Consider the following 22925-nt stretch of genomic DNA (forward strand, 5'->3'; position numbering starts at 1 on the left):
GTCTCGAGCTTCCCTAAGCTGGCACGTCTTGTTGGCTAGATGCATCATGTTTATCATTTCATGTAATCCCCACAGCTCATACAGGGTTAGGAACAGGATATGTTCCCACCATTTCATAATCAGAAGAGTATCATCTCTCTATTGAAAAAAAGTTGCTCCTACTCTGAAGGCTGCTCTCTTTCAACAGAACAAAGCTTAAAAGCAAACCTCAAGAGGTTCAAACTGTTATTAGAATCATGGCTGGTCCTAAGGAAAAAAATCACTTTTCTATTCATTGGAAAAAAGACGTTATTTTTTCTGATTACATAAATTATAAAAGCTCATAGAACTTCTCAACAGCCACTAAGACTCCTCATGAATTAAAACTGGGCCCTCTGGGGTTCCCTTGAGATCAGTCTGTTCCACTGCTTCCTGTTCAAGGTCTTTGGGCTTCTCTCTTTAGAGCAGGGATATCCAACCTGGGGACCACAAACCTCAGGCCACACCTCATCTCATTTCATCCTTACAATCTTCCTCTGAGATAAGACTAGGACTATTCCATTTTTCAAATGAGAAAGTGTTTAGAAATGTTCATAAACTTACCCAAGTTTTCATAGCTGACATTAAGTGGAGCCAGGATTCTTGCTACGTGAATCAAAAGATAGGACCGTTATTCTAGAGAATGCTATGCCTTACTTTGCAGAGTCACTAAGTCTCAGGGTGATGTGAGGCTTTGCTCAGGGGCCTTTCCTGAGATTTTAGGAGATAGTGACACAGCAGCTCTTTGCCTGGCTCTTGGAACATTGTCACTTTGAAAATAGTTTTTAAGACTTGAGTTCTGATTCATTCAATAAAAATGTTTATTATGAACTACAACAGACTTACAAAAAAGGTTTGCAATTAATTCTTTCCATGCTTTTCTGCCACTGCAGATAGAATTGATCTAATCTGGACATTCTTTATTGAACTTCTCTGCTCAAGCATGGGGTACCTTTTTTGTGGATCTCTTGGCTGGCATACTTTGAACCACTTTTGGAGGTTGGGGAGGCTGCTTACAATAAAAGGTGTGGGTTTATAATCTATGGGAAAAGGGCGTGTGTACACTCAGGAGTCTGTGCCTGAGCAGGGGACATTACACAAGTTCTCTGTAAATGGACCAGACTTGGTATCCTGGAGTTTGAGTCCAAAAAGGGCAAATAAAGCATGGAGGATCATACTTTTGTCCCTGTCAGTCATTAAAGCTGAGGCCCTGTGACATGCTGAACTGCAAAGAGGGCATGAGTCAGCCAGGCCTGTGACTCGATACATAGGGATGAGGGCAGGCTCTTCCTGACAATTTCCTTTCTATAAAACTTAAGATAAAGAAGTGCTCAGATATTAGAAGGAATGTGATTGATTGGCAAGGAAAAATCTGCTTGATGGCCTTAAGCCTACAGGTTTATGGGAAAATAATTTAACTCAGAATTTGAATTATCATAATAGTGGCATCCTCATTTAATATCTTAATCTTTTAGAGACTAGAGCATATCTGTATGTTAGGACAAATGCAGGGTTGTGGACATTGAGCTTGTTTCGTGAGTTTCTGCTTTCTGTGATAGGTGAATTAATTTTGTTCTATCTGAGGGTAGATCTAGCCCTATCACTGGTTAGTAAATATGCGGACCTAGCCAGGTGAGAGATCTGTCCAGGCCAGAGTGGGATTTCTAAGGACCAATGGTGATGATAAGGAAATGGGGGTGCGAGTGTGAAGAAGATACCTGCAAAACTAAGCAGGAGGTGACATGAAGTCAGACGACTCTGAGAACTTTTCACCTGGAGGCAAGAGAGGACTCAACGACGGCTAGATGACACCCAGAGAAGATCAGGAAGTAGCCAAAGCTGGAAGAAACTGATGATCTCAAACACACCCGACTGTAGAGCCTTCCTAAACCTCTGTCATTTCAGACTAAATATCTTGATCCAGCACCCTGTTTCATCTCATACCATATACCTGTGCCCACCATGCTTCACCTGCACTAACTTCCTTCTGTTCCCCCAACTTGCCAAGCTCATTCCTACCTCAGGACCTTTGCACATGTTGCTCTACCTTGAATGCCTCCGCTCCCCCATCCCTTATTTACATGATTGGTTTATTTGTAGTCAGGTCTCAGTCAAATGTCACTTTTGTCTATCCTGTCTGAAGTAACCCTTAGCCAGTCATATTCTGTTACATTACCCCGTTTTAATGTCTTTACAGTACTTGTCACTCACTGAAATCATCTTTTTTGTTGATTTAGAGTCTGAGTCCTCTGACTAGAATGTAAACACTATAAGAGTAGGACCTTTTTCTTTTAATTGGTCATTACATCCCCACTGCCTAGAATAGGGCCAGGCTTATAGCCAGGGTTCAATAAATGTCTGTCCAATGAGTGAGTAAATAAATGAAGGAATGCATGAAATCTGACACAGTTGGAGAAAGAGAACTAACCAAGTCCTATATATCGGCCAAACGCTCTAATTAAATGCTGGTTAATAACAAGAATAAGGAGTCTGTGCTTTGGTGTATGTGTGTATTTCTAAGATTTTCTATTGTTATAAATGCTTGACATTAACTAAGGCTTTAATTAATATTTGTTATATAAAATTTAATGAAAGATCAGTTTTACAGATTCTACCCTTGTTTCAGCTGAATTAAACTGGTCCTTTGTGGGGTGGGTAATCCAGGTGGCTCACAAGACAAGGCAAGATTTGAGGTGACAGGTCATACCCATAGGAAAGCTGAGAAATACTCAACTTTTGAGGAATCTTTTAAGTTAAAAGACACTGAATTTATTAGTAAATCATCTTTTAAAAGTAAACCTTGAGTTGATATAGAAGTAAAATAAAAATGAGCATGTGTTTAGTTATTAATTTAATTTAATAGTTTCATAACTCAGCCAAAAGGCAAATTTTTAAATTCTCATGGAAAAATTCAACATCTGGGCTTTGGTGTAATGAGTGGGAGCTGTATTTAGCACAAGATTGGAATGCGACCTTCCATGATTATAGCTGAGACCAAAGGCTGTAGCCGGAGTGAAGGTCAGCTAGAGCGCACTAGACAATGACATGACCTTTCTGGGCTTCAGTCTCCTCCTTGGAAAATGAGGAGGCTGAAAGGGTAATGGGGTTAAAATGAACAACCCCGAACAACCCCATTGCTGGATTCTTGTCTTTATTACCTGTGTCCATTTCCTTACACTGAATCCATGTATACACCGTGGTTATCAGAAGCTGTTTGTTAATACACTTTATATTTTGGAAAGAGACTTGAAATATGGATCAAATTTAGATCATCCCCTCCTTTCACCATCTCCCATATCACACCCACATCACGAGCTTTTTGTCAGCCTCTTTTATTTCTATCACATTTATTTAGGAGTTTTCTTCCCTTGCTTGGGAGAGACTATTTACATTGAAGGAAAAAAAGGCTTCTGCTCAAGTCTCCATGGTAGGCATTTTCAAAACAATTAAGCAATATAAATTTTGCTAAGTATTTCTCCTAAATGCTAAAGAATTAGACCAAATTATTCTCAATTGATTATTTTTTAAAATTTTGCTGCATAGTTATACAATTTTTTAATATGTTACATGTCAGCTAATTAGTGCATTACTATCCCTTTGTATTTAATGTTTAGAGTATGTTATTCACATTTTATAGATGGATCAGAATCTCATCATTTTATATGATAAAACTTTATAGTTTATATGCTTTTTTGAAATATAGATATTCAGAAGAGATATAAGATATCAAGGCCTTGTTAAGAAAGCAGCTGTGTATTTTAAAATCCCTTCTCCCCTCATTAATTGTTCTTTTGTCAGTTAAATAGTTATAGTTACATAAGAAAATACAAAAAAGCACAACGAACAGTATTTTAAAAAATCACTCTTAACCCCACAATCAGAAAATGACATGTATGAACTTCAGAGATCATACTCTACATGCTATTTTATAATCTTACTTTTCTTTATATAAAATATGAATAATATATTTTCATTCAATGAAAGTTCTTCTCAACTTGATTTTCAATTATTGCATAATAATATTTCATGCTGTAGCTGTCCGTAGCGTAACCCCCAATTGCAGAAGGCAGGATAGGTAGATAAAGAATAGGGTCTGAAGCAGACATCCTACTTTTTTCTACCTGTGACCATGGCAACATTATGTACTCATCCCATTCTTCAGACTCCTCACCCATAAAACAGGGATAACAATTTACCAGCTTTATATCAGGTACTGTGAAGATGAAATAAGTTATTATACATGGTATTTAAAACAAAGTACTTACGATAATGCTCTCATATATTCTATCATTAGAGCATTATTATTCTATTATCATCTATCATTCCATTTTTTTTTAATAGAATAATTACCTGGTACATGGTGAGCACTCAATAAACATTTGTTACTACCTGTATTGTTTTCAGCTTTTTAATGTTATAATACTGTGTAGAATATCATTAAAGAAAAAAGGCTTTTGCTCCTCTCATATTATTTCCCTAAGATAAATTTTTAAAAGTAGAACTACGTCTTCGGTGCTTATTGCTAAATCACCCTCCATAGAGGGTGTACTGGTGTCCTCTCTGCAGCCGAGAGAAAACTGCCCCACAGTGAGTGGTTCCTTCTGGGAGTGCATTGTGGTAGAAAATGGCAACCGCCCATGTGAGGATTTTTGCAGTTCTCCAAAATCATTGAATATCAAACATTTGGGATTTATTCAACTTACTCTTCCTTTTTAATATTGATATAGTCTTCAGGCAAAAATATGTTCGCTTTTTGCATGCCTAGTATTTTAGTCTGATTTTTGCTTGAGAAGATACTAATATTGGTATGAAAATTTGACTGTATTTTTAAGATTTTTTTTCCATTGAAACGAATATTTTTTTATTTTCAAGAAAAAAGCAACAAGCCATGGGAGCAGTCAACCCTCCAGAACCCATGCTGGTGGAACAGCTCCAGCCACCAAGGTCAGTCATTTCCTGAACATGAAAAGACCCCTACTCTAAGATGTATAATTAGTGAGTGGGGCCTATAGGGAAGGCAAATGGTGTCCATATATCACTGAAAGTTTCTGAACACAGAATTGTTTCTGGGCTGGGGTTGGGGGATGCAATTTCTTAATAATGATTTGAATGATTTAAAACCTAGTAAAACCATTGTGTTATACCTTTTATTGGCATATAATAAGTGTCCAATAAATAATATTTTCATAAATATCTATAAACAATATTGTACTTCTGCACATACTCTGAGTAGAAATATAGTCCTCCTACTTCTTCAGAAAATAATTCGAATTATCTTACTGAGCATTAACCACACCAGCTGTCTGCTATGTATGCTATATAATTATCCTATGTAATCTCCTCACAACTTTGTAATTATTATTCCTTTGTACCTGAGGAAACCAGGGCTCAGAGAGGTTAAGTAGCCTTGACAAGATCACAAAGCCAGTAAGATGGATGTAGAACTTGAACCGAGGTTTCCTGTTCATACAAGGTCCTCAACATGCTGGACCTCATTGAGCATTTTTTGGTAATATAACACTTCAAAGCTTTGCCACTTATAAAAATCACTGAAACATCGCCTTTCAAGACAAGAAACCACAATTTTAAGCAGTAGTTTTTAATATGTAAAATAGTTATGTTCAGCCCATTTCACCTTGTGTTCTTCCAGTATATCCAAGATTATGAAAAACTTTAACCTATTTCAGTATTGTCTACACAACCATTTTAAATAAGCATTTTTCCTTTAAAACTGGTGGCTCTCCTAAGGCAGTCTGTGGACTTTCTTATGTGGGTTACTTGCTTGGTGAAGAGTTAATATTTTATTGCCTCCCAGAGCCCTGGCTGCTCTCCAAACCCTCGAAAGGTGCCAAAACCAAAACTCAGCTGAGAAATGAGAAAAGGCTAGGCACAGAAGTAAACACCATCATGGCTAAAAAAGATTTTTCCAGACATGCTCCTTCTTTTATGATATTAGGACCTTTAGTCAACTTATACTTAAATTATGTCTCTAAAAATGAGAGAAGCCTCATCGGCAAAACCTCAACCCAATGAGATTTACTGAATCATTTGTAAATGGTTTCCAAAATTGTTAGTACCTAAACTCTTGGAAAGTCTATACAATGTGGAAAACCATGCTCAGTTTTTTTCTTAAGTTAGTCATGAGAAGCAGTACCTTTTTTATATTTTTTTCCACACAGGAAGTTATCATCCAGTCATTAGGAGTTGGAATGGTTATAAAGAATTTGAACTTCTTCCCCATAGCCTGCTGTAGCTCAAGAAGCTGAGGGAGGGGCATAGCTAGGAGGTGAAGATGGTTTAGCCACATGTTTATTGTTTTAGTACTTAATGGCAAATGTGACATTCTTTCCTTGGTTTCTAAAACACTGTCCATTCCTGCCTCCATACTTCTCTTTCTTGTTGCTCTTTCTTGCTACGGTTTCCTGACTCACCAGTTTTCTGAATATTAGTTATCCCAGGGTTTAATTTTACACTCCTTCCTTTCCCATATCTTTCTCTTACACAATATTGAAAGAAAAAAATATATGTATATAATACACTTACTTATTTCTTCTTTAGATGCCAGATTTAAAGGACTTTAACTCAGTATCGTCATCACTTAAAAAATAATAATCATTCCCATGCATCATTTAGAAAAGCTGAGGCTAATAGCATTTGTGACACTTGAAGCCTTTTATTATATAAGTAATTATCATAACACACACAGGCAAAATAATATTCTCTCAACACGTTCAGGAAAGGTATAACAAAATAGTAGGTACAGTCAGACATGAGAATTATTCCTGTTTTGGTTTTTTTTGTTTGTTTGTTTTTTGATTCTGGACACATTGAACTTGAAAGTTAAAATAAGTGATAATTCACAGTTATTAAGAAAATCAACTCTGTGTTAAATATTAAATTTGAAGCTTGTGTATAACTAAAATAGTTACCTTGTATTAGAGAACTGTTTTGTAAGAGTTCTTGCAAAATAAGTAATTATGTACACAAATAATATCACTTTTTCCATAAAGTACTCCTCTTGGAAGATCTAAAACTCTTAAGTGGCATAGATATTTCTAACTCAATTATTGTAAGATGTTTAGTGCTTAAAATTAATTTTTAAATAATAATGAGGCTGCAGGAATTACATAGCTTCATATTAAAGCCAATGTGAAAATAGTTGTGATCTATAATCAGTCATGCAATTTTAAGACTGGAAAAGTTCTCAGGTAACTTCTATTGTAACCACCTCCATGTTCAGATGAGGAAACCTAGGTTGTATCTGCATTAGGATTCTCTCTGTAGAAGACCACAGCTATTTAGAAGATATATGGGTCAAAGTCATTAATCCCAATTGGAATCCATTCTGATTAGTTCAAGCCAAAAAAAAAAAAAAGAATTTAAGGAGAGCGGCTAGCTGGTAGAGAAATCCAGAAGGCTTCGGCAGAAGTAACCTAAAGTTTCACAGCCAGAAACAATGCCCAGCCACACTGTGGGAGCTTCTGCTGCCACCACAACTCAGCACTATCACATTTAGGACTGGATGGCAGAAACTCTGCAACTGCCAATCTTGGAGATAGTCAGGCCTTATCATAACACAGATTTCCCAGTGGGCAGTGGCCTCTTGACACTGCTCACTTCTAAGCTCATTTTTTTTTGGGGGGGGTGCACATCTGACCAGCCAACACAAATCACATGCCTCAGTCTTGCTATGAGGCAATCTGGGGGTTGTGAGTGTTTCGGATTCTAATTTAGGAAGGTGTGTGTTGATTAGGTTGGAAATCATCAATATGTAGTGAGCATTTGCAAATGTGTGGTCAGCAAATATGTGATACTGAGTTAAAGACACTACTACAGAAAGGAAAACAGGGGAATTACCTAATTGAATTGATGGGAAATCATTGATAATAGGTTGTTTAGCAACATTAGGCCTTCTAAACAAAAGTTACAAACAGCTTTTCTCCCCAGCTAGAGGAGACAAGATCTGTGAAGGAATAAGTACCTGTCAGAGAAATACTTTGTGATTTTGATCTGCAATAAAAAACTGTGTTAATTTGGCAACAGATTGACAAACAGTTTTTTATTGATCTGCAATAAAAAACTGTGTTAATTTGGCAACAGAGCTCTTCTCTCAGGTGCTTACTTTTCTCATCTGTAATATGAATGAGGGGCTAGATAAAGTCTTTGTATATTGTGGACGGTATTCCTGCATGCGATGTCAGCCTCACCCCACAGTGTCCTTGGACCACCTGTGATTTGTGAAATGACTGTGTGTTAAACATGGAAGCATTTTTATTTTAATAATTTAGCATATATTTTAATGTACTAGAAAAAGCGAACTATCACTTCAAACTCATGATCCCAGTTTTGCTTAAGACAAGGCTAGATAAGAGGTTAAAAAATAAATATGTTTTTAAAAAATACTAAGTAAATACAGTAAAATTATTGCAGATTAAAAAATATAGAGAATATGCAAAATTTGGGAAACAAGATCCAGAGCAGTAATTCTCATATTTTAATTTGCATATTAATCAGTAGGATTTTTAGTATAATGAGGATTCTGATTCAAGAAGTCTGGGGTGAGGCTGAGATTCTGCTTTTCTAACAAGCTCCCAGTTAATGCTGATGCTGCTGGTCTGGCAACCACACTTTGAGGAGTAAGGATGTTGAATTGTGCTGCAAGTGGAAGTTTAGACTACTTGTGCCTTGGATGACCTAAACCTTGATTAGAGAATCTGATTAAAATGCGGATTCTCAGGTTCCAAGCCAATAAATTCTGACTCGCCGGGGGTGGGTAAGGCCCGAGATTTTATATATTTAATAGCTTTCCTCAGGTGTTTCAGATACAGATGATATAAGGACCACACTGGGAGAAAGGATGAGCCTCAGAATATCAGGGTGTGCCAATGTCCCTCTTCATCTCTTAGGAAAGGAGCCACTTCCTGTCTTACAGGATCCAAATCTTTGGAAAAAGTATCACATAACATGTAATTACTCATCTGTACTCTTCAAGAGCAATGAAGTACTTGCCTTCATTGAGGGAGATAGATATGCTGCCTAATATTTGGGACTGTGGGACCCAGGGCTCATTCCTATTGGGGTGTGGCCCAAATAAGTCACCCCGTGCTGTTTTTGTCACAGAAGAAATGATTATCAGTGAAACCTAGATGAACTGAGGTTTAGTTTAAAAAAAGAAGAAAAAAAATATTAGCAGTGAATTAAAAAGGAATTTTTAAGCTATATTTTGATCAAGAAGAATAAAAAGACAGGGTCTTCTGCTCAGGAAATTATAAAATATTAGAATTGGAAAGGCTCCTACTTCCCCAGTTTTATTTAACAGAAGTAGATGAAAAATGAAAATAAATAAGGTGGCTATGAGGAACAGCACCTTGTGGGAAAATTCAGAGGGACCCCACTTGCTCTGACTACCCAGTGGATGTTGGGTACAAAGCTGTGCAGATGAGATGAGCTCCCTGTCTTCTTAATGCCAGCTGGCCATCACCTCTGCCTTGGCTGGTTGCAGCACTGAGTCATTGCTCAGTTGTCACTAGGTGCGTCTGAGGTCTCTGCTCTTCGTCCACTGACCATCATCACGTCCTCCACTCACACCCCAAGCTTAGAGTCCAGCGTCTTTATTGTCATTGGTTTATAGCATTGAGAGAAGCTGGCTTTTCATATTTCTTTTAAAATTTCATTACGTTTTTAACCCTATCATTCATTTTGTATTTATTCATTGGTATTCTTCTCTAAGAAAGAGCATTTCCTTTCTCTTTATTTACATATTCATTCATTTATTTGTAGCAGTATGGACTCATGAATTCTTATTTTATTCAGTGGATTAATATCCATTCTATTTATTTTTAAATTTTTAGTCATAATGTAAAATTCAGTAAAATTATACTGTTAAACTCCTCTTTAAAAAAAAATCTTTCGAAATGTATTTTCAAATCCTTGGTGGTGGTCATTATTAATTTGCTTTACAGTTTAAAAAGACATTTGGGGACATGTGTTTGCAAAGGGCACTCACAAAGAGCACTCCCGTTGCTCCCTTATTTTGATCGAGTCGAAGGGTGACAGCCTAGGAGCTTCAGATCTCTGCCATCAGCCTGCAGCGTAGCCTGCATCACAGGCCGAGTTATTCAGCTAGCCAGCCTTCAGAGGCCTCCCCGTGACTAGTCACCCGGGAGGAGGGCGGGGAGCAGCTTGCGTCGCACTCCGGGAACGCCCAGTCGTTCTCTGTGGCTCGGCTGTGAAACCGTGGGGGCCGAGCCCAAGTAGGAATGCAAACATCCTGAAAACCCAGCTGAAGTTTCTGGGCCCGGGAGCCGGACGCAGAGTGAGTACTGATTTCTGCCGCTTCTCCCCAAAGCTGCGTCTGCTTCCTGGGCGGGCAGCCCGGCCGTGGCTTTCAGTGCCCGCCCTATGCGTCCCAGGCTCCGACCCTGCCGCTGGCTCCCCAGGCTTTGGACGTGTGCTCCTTATAGTCTCTTGACTCTGAAGATACGTTCCTTTCCAAATAGGTTCTAAGTAAAGTGTGTTACTTGTCAACCGACCCCTCCTCCCAGTTGGTGACACTATTGCTGGCTCTTCCGCTGGGAATGTGTCTGATCAGACAGACACGGCAGGGTTACAAAACCAGGGATTTGTGTGACCTGGGAATAATGCTGAAAGAAGAAAAACTGCAGCCATGTCTATTTGTTTTGGTACTTTCAATCTCTAGGGTTAGACCCCCACCTTCTTCCCTGGCCCTGCCCAGGCCACTGTGATGACCTCTGTTTTAGAGAATGAGCTCACCCAGTGAATAACCTCTCCATGTACCTGATACATACTGGGTGTGGTGTGGCAGATGTTGGAACAAGTTGCTCTTCTATTTCCTTGAACACAACCTGAGTCTGATCACTGAGGGGTACTTTTTTTCAGGAACACAAATGTTTTCATAGAGATTTAACAATCTCCTGTACAGTTATTGTCCCAGTGTTCCACACTTATATATGCCCAAGTGGCAAGTTCTTTATACTCATCTTATAGTTTGAGAAAATGAGGCAGAATGTTTAGGAAGCTTCCTGAAGGGACAGGACCTTGGGGCTTCTGACTAGTCTTCTAGGAACCCACCTATGCATCAGAGGAAGAGTAATGCTTAATCAGCAGTTCTGTTTAGTTCCTGCCGTATGAGATGCTTTCGAGAGAGAAAACCTCTGCATTGCAGAGAAGGGAATTTAAGGAGTGGCATCTACTTGTTCAAAAGAGGAAAGTTTGTTTTCTTATGAATAACTGTGGAGCACCACTTCCTGATGTTTTTTATGTGGGCACTGAATTCAACTTTTGCACACCGATTTCTCAGTATCTAAAAGGATATTTGTTGCTGGGAATGTGTTGGTGAGGGAGTGCTATCTGGGTTCCAGGAGACAGTATAAGATTAAAACAGTGACATTTAGCAAAGTCATGCCGAACTAGGAAAGGCCACGTCTGCTGACTGATGGAGAAGGGGTAGGTGGCCAACAGCAATGAGGATGGAGCTGAAATCTGTGTGCACACAGCAAGGACTATTGATGTCTATGATAAACAAGTGAGCTTTGCAGACTGCACCACAGTGTTTATGAAGTAGCACAGTCAAATATAAATGTTGACTGTCGTTCAGTTCGTGTGCTTTGAGAGAAGATTCCCAATGTGCTAGAGGAATTGATTACATAGTATTAGTGGTCAGTTCAATTCCTTGATCTCTGAATTGATTGAGTATAATTTCTCTCCTATAATGAAAATTTAAAAGGTATCACATAAAACAACAGTTTGAAGGGATGAAACTAAGAGCGTGCATGTCAGCCAGCCATTAGGTAAACATGAGGAATTAATTTGAACTAAATTCTTAAAATCAGCCAAGTATTTGTGTTCCTATTAAATATTTATAATAACAGTTATATCTTTAAGGCATCACTATTTCTTAGGTGTAACTTTACTTTTCCCAAAATATGAACTATCTAACTGGTAGTCCTGTTTAAATAAAAAACCCACAACCTATGTACCCATGTGCATGTGTGTGCGTTGTACACACATGGATACATCGGATACATAGGTGTGGGGCATACACACACACACACACACACACATATATTCTTTTTCATTATACCTTACAATCCCCTCATTTTGGATACTATATGGACTGGGATATATGTTTTAGCATCAATGTATCTGACCTCATAAGAACATATTTTATCCTACAGTTTTTCTGATATATTGAATTAATAATCTCCATACTGGGAAACTACAATGGATCTTCACAAACAATTACATTTTATTATTTCTCTGTGAAAAGCATTTAACTTAAAAAGGTCAACTACCCAATGTTTCTCAACAGGATACTATTGGCATTTGAGGTGACAGTTCTTAATTAGGCAGGACTGTCTTGCTCTTACTGAATGCTGGGGCATGACCAAAAGCACTCTAACACATTTTTAAATACTTCTAGTTGGTGCGTTCCCTTCCCTGGTTAAGAATAAATGAGCTACACTATCGTTATGGAAAGCCATAAAAATAATTACTCAGTTCCGTTGTTTTCAGTGTTTAAGGGCACTTTGTAATATCTCTTAAGAAGACATGCTAACTTCTGAGCAAGTCCATGCATTTGGACATAGTAGGTTCAAGTGGAGACAGTGCATAATCCTGCTGCTAGCAAGGTGGCATTGTCACCCCTGTACTCTCCTATCTACGCTAGGCAACAATAATAAACTATTAGAAAGTGACTGTAATAGGTTGCAGAAAAAGAATAGATCAGCATAATCTGTATTAAAACAATATTAATATAGCTAAATTTACTGAAAATTACTGTGTTCTAGGCAAACACTTATCACTTGATGTGATGATAATGTAGTGATTAGGTAGATACTCTTTATTATGCCCATTTTACAGATTAAGAAACAGCCTTATCTCTTAATCACCACACTGTATTGTTTCTTAGGCCCTATAAACAGCTCTCCATAAAATACTTTCCAAAAAAATCAGCTTCAGTGCATGAAAAATTATCACAGACTAAAGTCTCATTTAGTCTCACTTAGTTATGGTTACTTTTGTTCTTAGAATACCAGCTTTTTACTATACTGCGAACTCTTTGATGACAGGATCCATATCTTTGTGCCCCCATAGCATTTACCATGGTAATTTCTTGATAAATACTTATTGTGTTGAAAAAGAAGATTGCTCTTGATATGAATAGAACCCTAAGATGCTATTACATTAATATAGAGATTTATCCTGGGTAGGTGGAAAAGGTAAAATTATATTCATTTTTATTTTCTAGGATTTACAAGTAGAGTTTTAAAATTAAATATCTGTTTGTCCTTTTGCTAAAGATTAAAGAGTAGATAATAAAAGAAGATCAATAAGGAATGCTTTTTCTTCTTTTTTGAGGAGCTGTGTGGGGGGCTGGGTAATGGGTCAGACATGGTGCTAGGGATACAGAAGTGAGGTATGGTCCCCAAAACAAATGAAAAAACACGATGTGAAAAGTGCTAACTAGCATTTATCAAGGTGCTACATAAAAGCAGTGGAAAGTTGAGAGAAGGGGGCCTATTTCTCTGGGAGTAAACATGGGAATATGACTCCCTTAAAGGAGATCTACAACCAGGAGGCCGGTCTAACGTGGAAAATACCAACAGTCAAGATGGACACAGACTCCTAGGGCTGGAATGTTAGTCAAGTGGAGTACAGTCAGTTGGAGGTCTCTTATAAGTCTGATACACATCCCGCTTCCCAAACATTGGATCTCCTCATTCATTATTTTCCTAATCTCTTCCTTCCATACTTGCCCCTAATGACACTACAGTCTCTCTCTACACTTCTACATAGGCTGTTATGCGGGATTAAGAATTCTGATTAATTCTAGGATTATCTGATGAGATATTCTTGACAATTGTCCCTTGCAGACAGGCTGGATTTCCATCAAGTGTCAGATATACCTGAGATTTCCATTTTATCCTTGGCTCTACATGGTTTAACTGGAGACCCCATAGCTGACTGGGTCTGTGTTGTCAGTCCTCCAAGCCAGCTTTGAGGGGACAGGTTCCTGGTGGGTTCGTCTTCCTGTTTGTTTCTTCACCACTCAACCCAGGTGTAAAAAAAGATAGACAAGCTTATCAACAGTCAGAATTACCTCCGGAATTCCAGACATTTCTTATCTCTAAAGACACATTTGTCTCAATCTATTTTGTTATTTATATTTGGCAGCTGCCACCTGGTAAATACATATCTATAGCAAGACAAGGAGAACCTCAGATTCCAATTTACTCATCTTTTAACGTTTTCACTGGCTCCTCTCATAGGAATGATTGACACCTTTTAGGTAAAAGTTGCTGCTCAGTCTGCTTTGTTGGTGGGATTTGTTTCTTTTCCTATAGATCCCTTTACAACACTTTAAACAAACCCTAACACTTAGTTTTATTTGGGGAGGATTTCTTATATGTTGAAAGAGGATTTAGGTCTATTTTTATTGACTAATCAAGTTAGCTTTGGTAAACATTTTTTATATTGCTAACACTATTATAATTTTCTTTAGTACTAGAGGCTCCATTACACACTGATCATAACAGATGAGATATTGGTGAGCGGTGATGAGTATCCCAGTGAGTTTTGCTGTTGGACTCCTAAGGAGTGAAGCACATAACTGTGACCTAAGCAAGGCCTCCATAATTGCAAAGAATGAGCTTTAACAGTTGGGGTCTCCTTAGAAGGGAGATTTTTGGTCACTCAAAGTTGCCATAAGAGATTGAGACTAGATTAGTAAGTGTGCTTGCTGTCTGGACTACTATAATAGTTTGAGGTCCCCTGCACAAGTGACTTAAATATAAAGACCTAGACCAGACCTTGGAGCCTCCAGAGTTTTGTAGAATAGAGTTGTTAGGGGAGGGGTGAGAGAACCCTGTTTCTACAGAGAAACCGGGGGCTCAGCCTCCTGCATGTTGTTTGTATATTAGCTACACTAAGAGAGTGGCCAGAGAGAGTAACAGAGAATAGAATTATTTGAACATATTTCAGTTACAGATGCTTTTTAAAAATTTCTTCCTTATGAAAATAGGCAATTACATTTATAGCCAACAAGGCAAAAAAAAATTTCTTATGTAACTTCATTACTATGGCTAGTCATCATCGGAGTCCTTGAATACAAATATTCTCATGCTAACAATTTATCTAAAACAGTTTCTCACCTGCTTTTAGTCATGTATTTTTTCATAGTATATTATTTGCAAAGATGTATCAGATTCAAAGGGCTTGATGTACTGTAGGAAATTGAAACTGGCAGCCAGAATATTTTATCTTCCAGGATTCTTAACTTCTTTCTCATACTCACCATTTCTTGTTTTATATCTTTATTTATTTTTTTTATGTTAAATTTTATCCAGTATTTTTATGTGTCTGGAACAGAAGAGTGTTCTTCCATCAAGATTCAAACTAATTTAGCTAGGCCTGCACAATGTATTAAAATATTTGAAAGCCCTTAGATGGGGCATACATGCTCTACTGTCACAAAGCCCACTATTTCCTCTTTGTATTGGCCAGATATACTCCTTCACATCACCCAACACATATTTTCATTTGCATTTTAGACCTCTGATCTATAGGGAGAGACAAATACTATTTCTGAAATTCAATTAACATGGCATTTAAAAATTGCATCCTGTTAAAAAAAAAAAATCCTTGCAGCTGAGCTGTATAGTGGATATGTGTAGCATTAAGAGTTTCTTTAATGATCCAGAACATCTGCCTATAAAATGACAGCAATATTGGGATTGGTGATGTCTACAGCATACTTTTTCTTTATATAGTAAGAAAGGGTGTGGGCTCCAGGCATAATTACAAATATCAAGTGTCCCTGGGAATTAGGACCATAAAGCTGGACAGGACAAATATTCTTGAGGTATCAGGACTATCGTTTTAGGAAACACCTAGGCTCTTCAGTTATCTGGGCTGGCAGTATTTGCACTGCCTGGAAAAACTGGCTGGAAAGTACTTTTGAAAAGTACTTTTGTGAATTTATTATAATATCTTATTCTGTCTGGTTCCTTCCTTTTAACCAAGTGAAAATATAAAACTGAGTTTGTCACCAGGGGGAAAGTGTCAATGTATAACAATAGATGGTAGGAAACAGTGATCATTCATGGACCCACTATAAAGCCATCTTGTTTTAAACTACCTAAAGCAGTGATTCTTAATGTCAGGGAGTTTCAGAATCACCTGAGGGGCTTATAGATTGTAAGGATACAATCCTTTCTCTTCTGCCTACCCGTTCCCCTTTATAAGTTTCTAAGCATCCATGTCCCACCCTTCCTCCCCACACACTGCCTGTGAGTTACTCTGTTCCTGGGCCAAGAACCATTGCGTGAAGGTGTTACTGGTCAGTCACATTGCCCAATGGCAGGGCATAACATTCATTGCCAAATCACTATGTACATTTTCAGTATAAAATATTTAATTATGAATTTATGCATATTTTGCATATAGTTTCAAAGACTAGAACTAATAATTATTTTTTTCCCTAGCAGTTATATAACTAAAATATCTTTAATGTGATATCTTACTCTAACCCCGAGTCTTACGTCAATCAGTCCATCAATTAGTTAATCATTAATTGTTTGCAATTTTAGCCACATCCCTAAGAAATAATGTACCCCCTTGCTGAATATTCAGAGATCAAAAAGGAAAGATTAACCTCTATTAGCCATTGAGTTTGAGCCTTCTTTTGGTTTTGAGAATCTTTTAATTATTGTAGTAATAGGTGCTGAATTATTCTCAATGTTTTTGTGGTAAGCCAGATTTCTATCCCAGCAAATTAGAATTGTTTTCTTCTCCAGTCCTTCTGACAATTATATTCTTATACTTCTTCACATGTTTCCAAAGATTGGATATGATGAACACTGACCTACATATTTGCAATTAAAATCTTGGCAAAGTACACCAATTACCTTTTGATTGATATGCTAAACCATATCTTCTTTGTATATGTCTAACTGTTCCACAGTCTCCTACAGACCAATAAACTGAAGACTTGGTTACTGTTCAAAATGGAAAGACAACCAATAGGAAACAAAACTTAACAACGGACATTCTAGGTAGTTTTAATAATCTTAAAATAATTCTGGAATGCTCTGGGAGAGGGGTTAGGTACAGCAACATGTGTGTAGTCTGGAGAATCTCTCTAAGATCTAAATATTTGAAAATACATGAAAAAGAAAAAGAATCCAACCATTTATTAATTTATTAAACTACTGTGCTAAGTGATTTACATAGGATTTTGTTTAATCTTCTTAAGAGTTGCATATTTTGCAACCAGGTAAGTGGGTGTTAGGACAATTTTATAAATGAGAAGACTAAGGCTTAGTGAGATTAAATAATTTACCCCAGGTCATACAGCAAGATTCTATTCGATTCTAAAGGTCTTTTCAGGAGACTGGTCTTATAAAAATCCTCCACTTAGTAGTTTATATCTAGGCAGTTTAAATAACTGAGAAAGGAATTTATATCTAAATTCAAAAAAGTACTAGGAATCAATATTGTGCTCTCTATTGCTATGCTCAATATCTTCATACTGTTGAAATTCTCTCTGGTGGATGAGGTTGCTTGCTTGTGTGAAAGAGTATTGTACACTGATTGGAATTAGCAGATAATAGTTTCGTTGACAGAGTTTCTTTATACATTCTAATAGGCAGTAGAGAAGGAATAAATTAGCCATCTTTGAATATGGTAAAATTTTTAAACAGCAGGATTAAATAGTACAGAACTAAAAACTTTCTTATGTAAGAATACAGAATTTTTGTTTAGACTGAAGGATAAGCAACAATGTTTATATTTTTATATCAATTTCAATTGAGACCTACTTTAAAATCAATTCTTAATTCACTGAATTTTTATTCTAGGGGAAAGAGGGATAACATACAGTGGAAGGTACTATAATTATTTCTGTTTTATAGATGAGGAAACTGAGGCACAGAGCCGTTAAGGAATTTGCTCAAGGTTACACAGCTGGTAGCAGAGCTGGAATTCAAACTCAAGTGATTTGGCTCTGCTACCTTTTTAATATTTGCATAGATTAAACTTGCTATTAGTATACATTTGTGAATTCGTTATTCTTATATGGTGTCCAGAATGAAATTTTATTGCACTTCACATTTTTATTTTGATTATTTAAAGATCAACTTGGACAAGGAAGCCTTGTTATAGTTCCTGTCATGTAAGCCTTCTTATTAAGAACATGTTTCACTGGCTGCAAGCATGGGCGTGTGACAGGCCCATACCTCAGCCACCACACAATCGGCTCTATCTCAGTATTTCTGTATAAATTCCAAGTCACTTTCTGTTAGAGACGTTTTGAATCTATCATCCCTGTAAGAGATTAGGCTGGCAATTGGTTTCATAACACAAGGACCATAAATGTTTTCATGTTCTCTCATCCTTTGTTAGGCCTATACCTAAGAGATGAATTTGAATGCACTATGGAAGCTAAGCTGAAAGGCCCTGAGACACTTGTTCAGCAGAGCTCAGGATTTTTTATTATATAATAATCACATCATCAGTAACTGTAGATGCTTTAGATGAGCTCATTATCTTTTAGGATTTGTAAAAAACTGTGCTGCTACCAAGATTTTTGTTCCTATATCTACTTGAACCTAGACCTAAATAAGCCATGCATTTGAATCCAAAGAAAATGCCATAAAATAAAATATTTTTGCTCTTTTTTCTTTAAGAAAGATAAACAACATGAGTGTGTAACTTTTCAAAGGAGTGGTCACCACAGAATTGCTCTTCCATTTGGAGAGACTGAGGAAAATTTTTGAGGCTGTAATAAAAATCACTGCTGTTTATTGACATACCATGTTCCAGGCACTGAGCCAAACATGTTATAAACACGCCCTCATTTAATTCTCACTGCTGTCTTTTGAGATGGGTATAATTTTTATACCCATTCAACAAACTGAAAAGCTCAAATTTGGAAAAGTTAAGCAGCTTGCCCAAAGCTACACAAGAATTAGACCCCAGGTCTGTGAGACTCTAGAGGCTAAATTCCTGTGTTTCCCATTTGAATATATGTCATTGGGTACATTATTTAATAAGCTTCACATAACTATAGCATGCGATATTAGAGCTGCAGAACTCCAGAATTCTCAAGCCTGACAATTTATAGATGAGGAAACTGTGTTCCAGAGAGGTTAAGACGCAAGGTCGTCTAGCTTGTCAGAGGCCATCTTCATTGTTCATCATGTAGCTTCTACTATGCTGAAATTGCTTGACTCACAGGATTACATAAATCCTAGGCAGACAAACCTTTTCTAGGCGAGGACCCAGAAGAGGAAACTAGGCTGTCTTTTCCATGTCTAACTTCTCTACTTTGCTTTATCTTGGTCAGCCAATGTCAGAAATAGTTGGAATTATTTCATGCATCAAGAAAAGCAACCAAGATCTCTAGAGGCAGGAGCACAACTTCTGGAAAAAAAAAAAAAAACAAAAAAAACTCCATTTACATCTTTGATGACTAATCCAGGCTGTGTAGTTTGCTCTTTTCCTTGCTCACAAAATAATTATCATCCCAGGGGAAAAATAAAAAGCAAAACAAATACGAAAACACTGGAATACTGGAGTTTGCAAAGCAGTGAAAATGAAGCAGTTGCCTTGCAATGCCGGAAGTTCAACTTCATGCCTTTTGTGGATTTTTTTCTAAGCACTTGGGGTGGTCCAGTGTCAGAGCTCATAATCAGACACTCGCAGGATGTGGCCAAACGTTCTGCAGCCTCTTTGGCTTGGACGAGATCACAGTTCAGCTGTAGCTATTGTCCCGGTTGCCAGGCAGCATTTGGATGTTTATTTTGAAGTCCACATGTTACATCAGAAGCCAAAGCTTCATATGCTCTCCACTTCCCGGAACAAGTAGAGCTTAGGCATTCTATTTTTACTTTAAGTCTGTGTGTCCCTTTTTAATGCTATACTTCATGAACGCACAGCATATTCAGCTGAGATAGAATCAGTCATCATCTGTTTCCCCCAGATCATGCTCATACCACCTCATTTTGCAGTGCTCTGCTTCATCTCGCTGGCTGCGCTCTGGATTGGGTATCTTTGATACTTTCCTACTTCTAAGTCTAGCTCACCTGGGTAGTCTAGCTCACTTGGAATGACTACCCCATCTCAACCTCTAGCTCCGTTTTTTTTTGAAAATTCAAATGTTTTAATTTTCGAAAGTAGGGGAATGAGCTTGTAATAGCCAAAAGTGCATGGACATGTTGTCATATCTGTGTTCAAATCCAAGCTCCCACCACTTCTTAACTGTGAGATCTTAGACAAGTTACCCAACTTCTCTGAGCCTCAGGTTTCTCATTCATAAAATGCAGATAATAATGGTTACCTCCTAGGATTTTATAAAGATATACTGAAATCAGATATGTAAGGCACCTGTCACAGTAGCTGGCACATGGAAGATTCTGTAGTTCCCACCACTTTGTTAATCACACCACAATAAATACTAAATAAATAGTTCCCATCTCCTCTGTGAAGCCCTTCCTATCTTCCAAACCCACATCTCAGAAATAGTCCCCCACTCTGGCCTCTTATAACATCATATTGTACTTAAGATCCTATCATAATTGACGTTATCCATATTACATACATGCTGAGGTGTAAGTTTGTGCCCAAGTAGATCTGCTGGCGCAAAGCAGTGTTCTCCCTGAAAGAGATGCCTCGATTTCATTCATAGATGATCCATTGTTTATATTTTATGGGGATCATCTTTTTGTTATGATAAATACCATACTTTGTTAGGTGATTGTATTTCTGGTCTCTTTAGAAAAAGCAACATTGTTATGCCATGTTAATAATTGAAGGCATTGCAAGAATGTATGTCATGGTGTGACAGCATGACAAACAATAGACAAACTGAAACATCTGAATATTCATTTCCTGAAGTGAATAATCCACCATTACAGAAAGAATTACAGAATGTCAGTGCCTTCCTTAGAAAGCCCCTCAGCAGCCGCCTATTGTTTGTTCCAGGCGTCTCACAGGAAGCAGCCCTGCTTGGGGGTGTTTTGTGCGTATGTATGTTTTTAAGCTGTACATCTCCCAGGATGATGAAAGCCAGGATGTCAATGACTAGATGTTTAAATTATGTTTTCCTAACCAGTTTTCTGACTTGTGCTTTGAACAAAATTTCAGATGATTGAGTAAAACTCATAATGCTGCTTTTGAGCTACCAAATAATACTTTTGTGTTTATTCGTGCACAAATGCATACATTTATTTAACAAATACTTGTTAAAGAACTACTGTGTACCAGGGGATGTGCAGCAACTGAGACTGGCATGGCCTCCTGCCCTTGTGGAGTTCAAGTTCAGGTCTGCCTTATAGATGTTGTGAGGAAAGAAGGTTTTAAATCTGTGATTTCTTTTCTTTCATTATTTGAGATGTGTTATTAAAAGAATCTTATTATGGTTCAGAAACAAATTGTTATTCTCTTGTGCGTCTAGTAGAACTAGTTTTAAAAGTCAGTTATTAATTTGTCAGATATTTTTAATTAGAGAATTTTTAATATTTATTTTGTGTTTTGCCCACATTATCCTAATATTTGGTATCTAATTTGACTTTCACAATAACTCTGCGAGGTGAATACAATTTCCATGCTTAGTAGGTTTAATCAACTTGCTTGAGGACTCATGGCCACTAAGAAGTCATCAGACTGAAACTTAAGTCTTCTAATTTATTAATTATATTCTTGAGTCTAGCTTTAAAAAATGAGATATTAACATTATACTTTATTTAATTAAAGTATAATTTAAGTAAAATTAAAATTTATTTAAATGGAATTTTAATGGATGATTAGGAAATGGAAATAAAGGTTTGAATTAACAATGATTTTTGAGCTTCTCTTTGCTACAATACACTCAGTACTATGGTAGGCACTGTGGGGCACAGAAATGGCCCTTGCCTCTTCATCGATTTGCAGCTTCATTGATAAGACATGACATATGCTTAGATAAGAGCTCAGTGACCCTCCAATGCAGCATATATGATTCAGTGTTCAAGTGAGAAGTACAAACATGTACATGAGTTGAGAAGATATGAGCTAAAATAGATACATATTGAGCTAAATCTTCCAGGAGAGGAATAGGTGGGACCTAAACAAGGAAAAGCCTTCACAGGCGGTGGGAATGGCAAGATGAAAGGCACAGAGGTGGAAGGGGGCATGATGGTGATGGTGGTGATAATGCAAACTAGCATTTGCCCAGCATTTATCACTTGCCAAGCACTGCTATAATTGGTTACTTAAGAAAAAGTAACTTATTCTTAAAACAACTCTATGAGGTAAGTAAGAATTGTTACTATTCCCATTTTACAGATGAGGACACTAAGGCACAGAGAGGTTAAGTTTCTTGCTCAAGGTTACACATGAATTCAATGTCAGCTGGAATTCTGTCAGACAGTCTTGAGTCCAGAGTCTCCCCTCACACATCGAGTTGTGCTGCCTGATGAGGTGTCTCTGAGACAGAAAGGACACCATTCTGGCTGGAGGGGAGACATGGTGTAGGCCATAGCATGAGAGGAAGTGGAATAAGTTGATTAGGTCAAATAAAAGTTCAGGCAGAAGACATTGGACCTTATCTTGGACACAGTGGGAAACCATGGATAGTTTAGCATTTCATCAGAGTAGGATCATAGTGCACATTTATCTTAGATAAATTAGTCAGCAATAGACAGAAAGGATTGGGAGCTCAAGATGGGGTATGAAGAGGGGTAGGAGAGAACCAGACATGGAAACTATTAGAAGGGCCTTGATGTAATCCGGGTGCGGGAGATACGTGATGAGACCAAGAGTGTGGGTGGCAAAAGAAATGAAAGGATAGCATGGGAACGAGGACTGGAACCAGCACTGCGCCTACTCCAGGTGGTTCAGGGCCAGAC

At 37.6% G+C, this 22925-nt stretch overlaps 1 protein-coding gene across 1 annotated transcript in view; it reads left to right on the forward strand.

The window, feature by feature from the left end:
* The window catches only part of CAST (calpastatin), a 105952-nt gene that overhangs the window by 25605 nt on the left and 57422 nt on the right, over positions 1-22925 (forward strand). Inside the window, exon 3 of the mRNA XM_015590400.2 lies at positions 4891-4962. Within this exon, the coding sequence (XP_015445886.1) occupies positions 4891-4962 (72 nt within the window). The remainder of the gene's footprint in view (positions 1-4890; positions 4963-22925) is intronic.

Source organism: Pteropus alecto, unplaced genomic scaffold (assembly GCF_000325575.1).
Source record: "Pteropus alecto unplaced genomic scaffold, ASM32557v1 scaffold20, whole genome shotgun sequence".
Classification (NCBI taxonomy): Eukaryota; Metazoa; Chordata; class Mammalia; order Chiroptera; family Pteropodidae; genus Pteropus; species Pteropus alecto.